At 41.6% G+C, this 12067-nt stretch overlaps 1 protein-coding gene across 3 annotated transcripts in view; it reads right to left on the bottom strand.

Annotated features, from left to right (window-relative positions):
• Positions 1-10458, bottom strand: part of wdfy3 (WD repeat and FYVE domain containing 3) — an 87268-nt gene extending 76810 nt beyond the window's left edge. For all 3 annotated transcript variants that reach the window (XM_060065789.1, XM_060065790.1, XM_060065791.1), the window contains exons 1-7: positions 10300-10458; positions 4564-4774; positions 4168-4291; positions 3494-3603; positions 2531-2740; positions 518-710; positions 4-190 (exon numbers count right to left, since the gene is read on the bottom strand). In XM_060065789.1, coding sequence (XP_059921772.1) covers positions 4-190; positions 518-710; positions 2531-2740; positions 3494-3603; positions 4168-4291; positions 4564-4743 — 1004 coding nt within the window. In that variant the 5' untranslated portion in view covers positions 4744-4774; positions 10300-10458. The remainder of the gene's footprint in view (positions 1-3; positions 191-517; positions 711-2530; positions 2741-3493; positions 3604-4167; positions 4292-4563; positions 4775-10299) is intronic.
• Positions 10459-12067: the final 1609 nt, after the last annotated feature.

The following is a 12067-nucleotide window of genomic DNA, read 5'->3' as shown; positions in this document are numbered from 1 at the left end:
TACCTGAGCATGAGGTCACAGAGGAAGGCGTAGCCCTGGCACATTCGAAAATCATCCAGAAGGGTCTGGGAAAGGTGGCTAGAGTCTTTCAGGAAGCAGGAAAGGCCTGCAAACATCTCTACAATCTCCAGGGGGGAAAGGTCGTCTGACTGTTGCATGTTCTGGACACAGGTGGAAAGACATTCCTTCTCTGCAGGTACAGAGGAGGGGAGATCTAGGTTAATTTACAATAGATTAAGATAAACTTTATTAATCCAACACTAGGGAAATCCACTTGTTACAGCAGCTCAATAGTACAAAGTAGAGGTGATTTATTACAAATAAAAGTAAAAAAATAAAATAGATAGCACAACAAAACTAATTCAACACAGGAGCCAGACATGGAGCGACTCCAGGTATAAGGAGAGTAGCTAAGTCAAGGGAAGTAGCAGGTTTATTAATCCATAATGCTTTTCTTTTTGAAGGTTTACTAAAAACACTTTCGAAGGCTGTAAATAAACTGAATTGATGCACTGACCGTGGATGTACTTGACCACGTTGACGCTGAGGCCGTGGCGTGAGATGGTCGCCAGCACCTCCCCAGCACTCCTCCTCCAGGGGAGGTTGTGAGGAGGACACCAGGAGGTGATGGCGCTGAAGAGGAGCTGGAGGTCGTCCTTCTGGGCCAGCTCCTCCGCCGGAGACACAAAGCTACACAGCTTCACCAGGATCTGAGAACAGTCACAACATATAGGAATATAGAGGGGTGCTTCAACAGGAGTCCTCACGCTAATGGAGCAGATGTAATGTATACTTTGAATAACATAATGTGTTTTGTAATAATGTAGAGATAGGTAGAGTTGTGTTACCTGAACAAACACTTTATTCAAGAGGACTTCTTATTAGGGCCCGACCGATATTGATTTTTGAGTGCCGATGCCGATTATTTTCAGAGAAAAATTACGATTACGATTTAATCGGCCGATTAAAAAAAGAAAGAAAACATATAAAACGTAGTTTTTGATACCTTAAATATACTTTAAACACTTTTGACGAATATGTGAATTGAATGCAGAATCTTTGAGAGTTTTAGAATACATTTACAGTCAAAAATGAGTGTAATGTAAAATGTAAAATAAATAACTAACTCCCAATGTGCTGCGCTCGTGAGCAGTGACTAACACGTGCGTGCTGAGCAGTATGGTCTCACCGTTAGAGTCTACAGTATAACAAATTAACATGGCCTGGGACCTAAAGAAAAACAGGCACAACATGCTCAAACAACGCGTCTTGTGTACATTGGTGAGTTGAGCGCGCAGCTGCCTGAGCGAGCGTGCTTTCATGTTGTACGGTAAAATTCAATCTCCTCTTTTTTACTCCAGCTAAAGTTGTTAGTTAGCAAGGCGAGTAGGAGCGCAATCTGCAGGATACTAATCGCAATAACATTTATAAAAAAAAATAAAAAATAAAAAAAAATCGGTTGTAAACGGCGTCTTTTTGGCCGATGCCGATTATTTTCAAAAAGGCTATAATCGGCCGATTAAATCGGCAGGCCGATAAATCGGTCGGGCCCTACTTCTTATGTCATTTAATAATGTAGTCATACATGATGCATTGTAATAATGTAATAATATAATAATGTACTGTTGGTGAGCGTGGGAGAGAGGGTGAACAAATGCCTTCAAAAGTAGGGCTTAAGAGTACTGTAACAATGTATTATGCTTTTTAATATTGAATAATATCATGTAGTGGAATACAGGCGAGTTACCTGGAGAAATACTTTCAGTAGGAAGGCTTAAGTGTGTGAATTATGCATTATTGTTCATTCATAATTTAATATGCATTCACACCTTTTTGGTGATAGCCCGAAAGGTGACAAAACTGTTTTGCCAGAAAATAAATAAAATTATCAATGCGCCCAGGCCCCTTGCTATGATTCATGCATAATTTTTCTAAACAAACTGGTTAAGTGACACATAAAAGCCTGTTAGTTATGTTCAGACCTACTATATGAAGCAGTACCAATAATAGCAACAACTTGGTCGCTTCCATTCGATTTTTTTACATGAACCCCCCATCCCATACCCAGCCCATACAGCAAAGCACATTACTTGTGCATTTTTGCCATTTCCTGGACCAGTGCTTTCTTACTATTTTGAGCAGCTATGTGCCTCACTTTGGCTTTCCTGTCCTCCTACACTGCAGTTTTCCTGCTACACCTTATCACCTACATAATTACTTGTATAAAACAGGCTGCTTACAGTAATTCTCCATGCTGCCTGAAAGTGGAGCTAGCAGCAAACGAGACGGCACAAGATGGTCTATCAGCAGCAGCCGTCACAGGGCAAAGTCATGACACACCCTACTTTGCCTCTCAGTGACTTGGACTCGGTGATAACCTTGATGAGACGGAGACGGAGACCCCCCCCCCCCCCCCCTTTGGCAGTTCTACACAATTCACATGGATGCCCGATTTGAGTTAAAACAGCCAATTTCACAGAAGGCTGACGAGTTTCCCCCCTGATAATGTGTTGTAAGAGAGGTGAGTTACCTGAACAAACACTTTCTGCAGCAGGGCGCGGCGGTCGGCCAGAGGCAGCTCCGGGTTGCCGGAGTTCTTGTCCTGTTGGGGAGGGGCTGGAGGAGGGGGAGGGGCGGGGCCCCCCGGTGGGTCGGCCATGTTGGGAAGGTCGAAGAACAGGTAGAGACACTTGACCAGTGTGGAGGGCACCGACATGGTCGTCATGCAGTCCACTGTTTTCTGGAGGTCACAATTCAGGTTCTTATTATTAATATTATATTATAAATTATTCATTAATTATTAATCATTCATAGGATTTAGGTTATGTTCAAATTGTATATTAGGATAATATAGAGTTAAAGAGATACTTCACCGGTGGGAATATGAAGGTTTTATGAATTAAATAATTCAATGTATTATAAATGTGAAAAAAATAAATAAATCGGTTCATCCTAGCCTGAAAAAAGGCAGAAAGAGTGTTTTCATGGTTTCTCTGGCTCAAAGTAAGCAAACCTCCAACTACCACAGTGCAATGCGCTCGCTGCCCCGCCCACCTGTCGGTCTCCCGTACGTGAGCTCCCGCCCCCTCTCATTCCTTATTGGTGGAAAAATTTGCCATCAAAAGTGTGTTGTAGTCCTCGGCCCTTCTAGCGGGACAAGAGGTTTCTCCCGAAATGACGTCAAATGCGTCATTTGACGTCATTTCGGGAGAAAATTAGATGAGAAAAAATGGGCCGGTTTAGACTGATATTTATTTATATTACAATAGCGATTTTATAATGATAGAACGCCGGTTCTAAGTGGGTGAAGTATCCCTTTAATGGCATATTTCATATAATCTACATGACAATGTTAGTGTATTTTTTTCATGTTTTATTAATAATATTATATATAGTGCCCTTTCTTTGGTGTTACAAAGTGTGTAGCGATAACGTGATAATGGTTGTGTGTGATAACGTTTGTGAGTGAGTGAGAGAGAGGTAGGGTCCTCACCTGTCCAGAAGAAGCCAGTAGGTTGATTGTAGAGAGCAGCATCCATCCCCTGCTTGTCTCCTCACTCTGGTTCACCTCCAGGAACTGGACGATAGCTCTGCTGGCTGCCTCTGCAAGACCAAGCACAAACACAGATGAATACATATGCAACACATTTGTGTTGCACGATATTGGTAGAAAATGAGATTGTAATACTTTTGTTCTTCGAATATATAATGCAATATGAATTTTATAAGAGGTGATTAAGGTGCCTACCTTTCGGACCACATTTGATTTACTCACTTGAATGGTTGGTTTTCCGAAAAAACCGGAGATATCACATTAGAGAATGTTAAATATTATTTAACATTAAAACAAAGTGTGTTTATTATGAAGAAAGAAGAAAAGGATGCCGCATTTGCAGGCTTGGACAGGCTAGGACTTAATCATCCTGCATCCCGTATTTTTGATGTCGGTGGAGTTGATAATTTGCTGCTCTCCCAACGAGGATGACAAAGCTATTGCGGCTACGCTAGTGTTGAGTCTTTTTGTGGTAACACACACACACACACACACACACACACACACACACACACACACACACACACACACACACACACACACACACACACACACACACACACACACACACACACACACACACACACACACACACAGCTGGGTGAGTTAGTTACCTGTGGACTTGTTGGAGGCCCTGCGCCTGATCTCCGTCACCATAAGTCTGGACACCTGGGTGGTGAACTGAAGCACGTCTGAGAACTTCTCTGTCATGGTGCTCGGTGGAGCATTACCAAACACCTACAATACACACAGGCTTAATATTAAATACACCTGTTTGACAACTTAAATATATAGTATCATTGTAATGTGAATATAGTTATACATTTCTTCATAAATCTGTGTCCTGTACTTGCTCCTACACCTGCTTTCTTTGTCTTGGATTAATAACCATACCATCTATTGTCTAAACATGATACCATAGCAATCTTCCCTGCAGTAGTCACTAGTAGTACTGTAGATCATACAGAGCTACAGTAGAGACGGAGCTGGTGGTTGGGGGCGTGGCCTACCCTGTTGAAGACAGGAAGCATCATGTAGAGCTTCTCCTCCTGCTCCTTCTGGGTCATGTGACGCGGGGGATGGCAGAGCTCGGAGAAGAGGCGTCGCAGGTGCATGAGCCCCAGCGCGTTGTCCTGCGGGCTGCATTCCTCCTGCCTGGGCCTCCCCATGATCCTCTTCACCATGTTCATCCTGGGGGCTGTCGTCAGGCCGGAGCCAGCCCTGGGAGGGGAAGACAGAGATACACACAGACAGAGACACACAAACACACACACAGACACACACACAGAGACACCCAGACACACACAAACAAACACAGACACACAAACAGACAGAGACACACAAACACACACACAGACACACACACAGAGACACCCAGACACACACAGACAGAGACACACAAACAAACACAGACACACAAACAGACAGAGACACACAAACACACACACAGACACAAACAGACAGAGACACACAAACACACACAGACAGAGACACATAGACAGAGACACACAAACACGCACAGACAGAGACACACACAGAGACACACAAACAGACAGACACACAGACAGAGACCCACAAACAGACAGAGAGACACACAGAGACAGACACAGACAGACACACAAAATCCCAGACAGAGACACACAAACACACACAAAAACCCAGACAGACACACAAACACACAGACAGAGACACACAAACCCACAGACAGAGACAGAGAGACAACCACATTACATAGGGATTGTTGAAGGCATTTCTTCACATTATTACTGTATAATTCACTTTAAAGATTCATCATCTTTAGTCTATAATGTCCTCCTATGTCCGACTGTTGAGTCACGTGTCTCGACTCCTGCATGCCATCACCACCACCGAGGGACATAATAACATCTCAGCGATATCACGCCAAACCAGTGACATCGTGCCGTCCCCGTGACATCACATCCTCCCAGCAGGATCAGATGGTGTATCCCCACTGCTACTTGGCAATCAGTGTAAGGGTGGCAGGGAGGCATCCACCTCTTTCTCCCTCTCTCTTGTTCTCTTTCCATCTCTACAGACAGAACCGTTATTGACTCATCCTTTTCCTTCTGGCGCAAATACAAATGTTTATTTAAAGACACACACACACACACACACACACACACACACACACACACACACACACACACACACACACACACACCTGGTGTACTTGTTTGGGTGTGTCCTAGTTTATGTTGACTAAACTATTGTATTATTATTATTACAAATGCACGCCTACTGTAAAAGATAAGAGGTAATCATCAAAATGGAGGTCTGTTGTCCATGTGTTGATATGAAACACATTAACCTGGAGTGCAGAGCCAAGCTAGAAGAGACAAAGCTAGAAGGAGGAGGAGACAATGTAGACTTCTCAAAACAGAAGCAGCTGATGGGTGATTTCAAAAGATCTACGTCCGCAGTGAGTTGTGGGTAGTAGTTGATAGAGTCGAGCTAAAGACAGTCAGACAATGAGACACCACAGCGCTGAACTGTGAGGTAACACCATTAATGTATAGTGTGTTCATACATCAGAATGCTTAATGGGGATCTTTGTTTCTCTCTTTTTTGTTTGGTGATTCTACGTCATTTTGCGCAATGACTGGAGAGTTAGTCATGTTATTTTGCCACGTCTCACATGAGAAATGCTGTGTCAGTTTTAAACACAACACAGTCACTCCATAATGAAAAATACTTGGGGAGTTAAACGAGGCTAAAGCAGTAGAGGAGTTAAACAAGGATAAATCTAGAGGAGTTTAACAATGCTAAAGCTAGAGGGGTTGAAAAAGGCTTAATCTAGAGTAGTTAAACAAGGCTAAATCTGGAGGAGTTAAACAAGGCTAAATCTAGAGGGGTTAAACATGGCTAAATCTGGAGGAGTTAAACAAGGCTAAATCTAGAGGGGTTAAACAAGGCTAAATCTGGAGGAGTTAAATGAGGCAAAATCTAGAGAAGTTAAAGGTTGGGTATGGGATTTGCGAAACGCCAGCAGATTTTGAAAATACACAACTCAAATGGTCCTACCCCCTCTCCTTCAACGCTGACTCGGACTCCACCCATTCCAAGTACATGGACGCGCAATCATGCACAAGCGAACACAGATGCGCGAGAGCGAGCCATTAGCTAGCTCCAGTAGCTACCGCAGGATAACTACAAACAGGAGCTTGCTCTGGGTCACGAGCAAAAAAAAGTAATTTTGCAAAAATGGCCAAAAAAGCGAATTCCATACCCAACCTTTAAACTAGGCAAAATCTAGAGGAGTTAAACAAGGCTAAATCTGGAGGAGTTAAACAAGGCAAAATCTAGAGGGGTTAAACATGGCTAAATCTAGAGGAGTTAAACAAGGCTAAATCTGGAGGAGTTGACCAAGGCTAAATCTGGAAGAGTTAAACAAGGCTAAAGCTAGAATAATTAAACAAGGCTAAATCCAGAAGAATTAAACAAGGCTAAAGCTAGAGGAGTTAAACAAGGCTCAGGGGGAAGATTGAATTCTGACGGTAGCGGAAAGGGAATTCAAGCGACCACTTATTGGCCCACCACGGCTCAGTGCGAAGCATTCCCTTTAGCTGAATGCCACCTTCTATTAGTCCCTGGGATCAGTAGCAACGGGAAGGGGGTGCCAAATCCTAGGAGAGGGAGACGGTATGCCGGAAAGCCGGAGTCTTCAAACAACTTGGTGCCACTGGTAGTTGGAGACCCGGCTGTGATGTAACCATCAGACATGTTCTCAGAGCAGGGGGAGATGGGGAAGTCCACCCAGAGAACCGCAGTGCCAGCACAAAGACAAACAAGAAGCACTCAGACTGGAAAAGATACTGTGAGCTTTAGCGTTTGCACATTCAGTGCTTTTGCTTGGATAAGTGTTCTGCAGTTCTGTTTAATGTTGACAGACACATTATGGTCTTATAATAGTGTTATAGTGTTTTACATTTCAAAGCCCAAAACTGAACAATATCAAGGGAAAATTGTTTTAAATTCAACAGTAAGCATGTGCCCTCTGATTTCCTTTTCATATTAAGGATACATAGCTTTTAAGTTTTGTTTCAATCATAAGGAAGATATTTCATCCCAACGATATAGAAAGAAATCACAGTCAGCCGTTAAGGAACTTAAACTCAGAACCAGTATTAGCTAGAACCTGTGAAAAGGGAAGAGAAGAGACACTGTCCACCTATTCCACAGAGACAAGCGCATGCAGTCAACAAGAGAGTGATGTTAATGAGCTAATATTGCCATATAAAGGCATACCATTACCTACCAATCCAACAGATCATATTGACTGTGACTAAAATAAAGACAAACAGGGTCGTACATCAATAGAGACATGACATCCCACGTTATAAATCCCTCCTGGTTGAGTTTCCAAGACATAAACAAACAGTTACCCTGGAGACACCGAGGCCTACCTGTTCTGCATGCGTTCAGCAAGCATCTCAAACAATCAGCAAGGCAACAGAGAGATTGTATTGTCTGCTTAGCGATGGAGAACCCTGACCTAAAGGAGCTTTGTCCAGAAGTCAGCCGGCCTGAGGCTGGCCGGTACCCCCGTCTCCAGTCTGGGGGGGGGGGGGGGAGGGGTGGACTGTACCATTGGTGGTTGAATACAGGGGAGGCCAGGTCTGGGCAATGGATCAATAATCATCATATGATATGGTTAAATATTGGCATAAATTTCAACCTTTGACTCAGATTTTCTGTGTCTGGTTTTCAAAATGCCGTTGCAACATGCGATTCAATTTCATTTGATTCAAAGATGTGAAGAACTTAGGCAGATAACCGGGCAATTGTTTCTTAAAAAAATGGTCACATACCCTTAGACACCTACCTAGTATACTGTACACTTATATCAACTATTGTACGACTAATCTATACCACTAGACACCTAATCTCCTATACCTAGCCTTATTTAGCATTAAATACCTTGTCTACGGCACCATTAGACACCTTGTCTACGGCACCATTAGACAACTTGTCTATTATATCACTAGGTACATAATCTACAATACCACTACACACCTAGGTAACTATAGCAGTAGCTACCTATAGCACCATTAGACACCTAGTCTATTATAACAATAGATACCTAGACTCTCTCGAGCAAAAAAAAAGTACTTAGTTGTATAGCATCTTATCCTAGCTAGCTTTGTTGTATACAGGGAATGGGTTAACCTAGCGATTGTTAGTGCTTTGAACTTGGTTCTAAGAACCTCCTTACTGTACCTACAGTGACAAATTGTTTGTCCTTCTTCTGACAAATATACTTATTGTAAGTCGCTTTGGATAAAAGCGTCTGCTATATGCCATAAATGTAAATGTAGTGTCCCCTCTACCACAAGATACCTAGTCAACTATATTACCACCATATACCTAGGCTACTATACCACTAGATACCTAGTCTACTATATTACCACTAGATATACCTAGTCTACTGTACCCAAAGATATCTAGTCTACTATACCACCTATTCTACCTATTCTAGTATACGTCTCTACACGATATACATTTACATTTGGGGCATAAAGCAGACGCTTTTATATAGCAACTTAACGACGAACCTACCATACAACTAGATTTGTTGTGTACTTTAACACTAGATACCTACCATACCTAGGATACTTACAACTAATTAGTGAGTCTAGTCTTTACCACTAGATACTGCTATACCACATAAGTAGTAGAGACACTAGTAGACACTAGTAGAGACCTAGCATATTGTACACTTAGATATCTAATCTACTATAGTACGACTAGACACCTAGTCTATGCCTCTAGACATCTAGTCTACTATACCACTAGCATAATACATCTCTTATACCACTAGATACATAGTCTACTTTAGCACTACCAAGTGTATTTTCCCACTAGAACAAATAATACAACTAGATTCCTTGTGTACTATAACACTAGATATCTATAATACAACTAGACACCTACTCTACCAATATATACTGTACCTACCATATCTATGCATCTAGTGGCAGTCAGTTTACCTTAGATCTTGCAGAAATTGCCAGAGGTGAGAGTTTTACGCATGACTGCTGTGTGCCATCTCTTCAGGTCCACAGGCTAACAGTAGGCTAACAGCAGAGTAACCGCAGCTAGGCTAGATGAAAAGGAAGGTAGCCACAGCACTAGCTGCAGCGCTAGCTAGGTACGAGCTTATCGATACAGACAGCCACATAATATATATATAGTCTGCCAATGTACACTTCCAAATATTGCATTCAAACGATGTAAAGAGATCACTGATTCATAGCATCAGTGGTATTCATTATAATATTATTGCAGGCTAAGAGCAGCGGCTACGTGGCTAGATTAAGAGACATCGCTAGCTAGGTATACACAATATAGACAAATACTCGAATAAATACTCACTGGTGGGTATATATTATCATAGTAGTATTTTAGTATACGATCCTACCGCATAAAAAGGCCAATGACTCAAATTAAATGCTAACAAATATACATATTTATAGACAACATCATGAGAGTATGATGATCTTACAAAAATAGTCTAATACTCTTGGAAATACTGATGATGAATATTCTGTATTAGAGTCTGAGTTCACCGATATGCCAGTCAAACGACACTAAATACTGAGGGGTACGTAGATGATCATAACAGTGTTGGACTAACGTTACGATTCTACAGCCAGATGCAGCAGTCAGACACTGAGGAACATGAACCGATATGGTATTACAATAACCATATTCCAGTATATTCTTACCAATAAAGACCAACGATAGGTGTTAATCCCCGAGTGTGTCCTTAATGTCGTCGTTGTCTTCTCCTTTATCCATAAGTCACTAATGTGTTCCTCCTCCGTGTTTTGCCGGTGGCCATCTTAACCATCAGCATCCCAACAAGCAGACTGGTCCCGTGTTGACGCTCCCAGCATCCTCCCATCGTCACATTTCATACTGTTTATGTTTCATAGTTTAGTTCAATGTGCAATATCCCAGTCCTTTAAATACTTTATAGATATAGTTAAAATATTTGTCATAATATGGATATTTTATGTCCGTGTGTGTGTGTGTGCGTGTGTGTGTGCGTGTGTGTGTGCGTGTGTGTGTGTGTGTGTGTGTGTGCGTGTGTGTGTGTGTGCGCGTGCGTGCGTGCGCGTGAGTGAGTGAGTGCATTTGTTTCTATATCTCATGTTTGTTCCTGACTGCATTTTGGTGTTCATAGTAATATTTCTAACTTCAGCAGAGCAGTTCAACAATATATTCCCCTCTGGTTTATTACAGTGTGCAACCCTGCGGATCACTTTTTTTTTTCAGGAGAGATTGAAATAAACCGATCAATATACCTCACATATATATATACATACATATATATATATACACTGCATTGGTAATTTTGAGAATGTGCTATTTCTGTTGCATATTTATTCCACATTGGATATAAAGATTATCGATATCTATCTACAAAAATAGCTTGATAGTGTTGATATATTTATTGCCTCATCCAAACAAGGAAATCTATGTATCTATATCTATTTATGTATCTATCAACCTCTCCGTCTCTCCGTCTGTCTGTCTCTCCGTCTGTCTGTCTGTCTGTCTCTCCGTCTGTCTGTCTGTCTGTCTGTCTGTCTGTCTGTCTGTCTGTCTGTCTGTCTGTCTGTCTGTCTGTCTGTCTGTCTGTCTGTCTGTCTGTCTGTCTGTCTGTCTGTCTGTCTGTCTGTCTATCCATCTATCTATTCATATATTTAACTAACGTTAACTATCTAGAAACGAAAACTGAAGTGAGGGGGAAGTGACTATACAACTGTAATATCAAATGTCAAACACCAGAGGGCAGCAGTTATGTTATGTTTTAATCATAAACAAGGCAATACACACACTGAACTAGAAGGATATGCATAGTTAGTTAATTGTGTTTACTGTACTGTATTTAACCACAGTGTCCTGGCCTAGGCAAGCATCAGCAGTCAACAACAACATGTTTCAACATATATAGACAAGCAATTTCAAATTTGACCTCCCAAATGGTGGACCTTTAAAATAGATCCAAGGAAAAACCGGTGACATTTGACCACTGAGTTCTTTCTGACAAGTCGTTCTCAATCTAAGCCATGGCCTGATCTGAGAATCCAATGCGAGCCGATCTCTGTTTCACAATAGAATGTTCACTGTATCAAAGGGTTTCGAAAGATCAATACAGAGTGCAACCCAATGTTCTTCTGTTCAGCGCTTCAGTGATTATCATTTATTACGTACCCAATTAGGTACCATCTTTCTTGCAAAAACCTAATTGGGCGGGAGATAAGATGGAATTAAAGTTAAAAAAATTCCATTAGGTTATGAAATTACAGTTACATTACAGTTGACCACCTTTTAGCAAAGTTTTTGCCCATTGCTTGAAGACTATAGACACATGCTTAGACCAAAGTAACACAACTTGAAGTTTTTGTTACTATACCTTACCTTAAACACATGTAACCATACCTTAAACAAAAGCGCTGCTTTGCACTTTAGTTGCAATTCTACAAC

This window comes from Gadus macrocephalus, chromosome 11 (assembly GCF_031168955.1).
Source record: "Gadus macrocephalus chromosome 11, ASM3116895v1".
In the NCBI taxonomy this organism is placed as follows: domain Eukaryota; kingdom Metazoa; phylum Chordata; class Actinopteri; order Gadiformes; family Gadidae; genus Gadus; species Gadus macrocephalus.
This window is presented reverse-complemented; position numbering and strand designations above follow the sequence as displayed.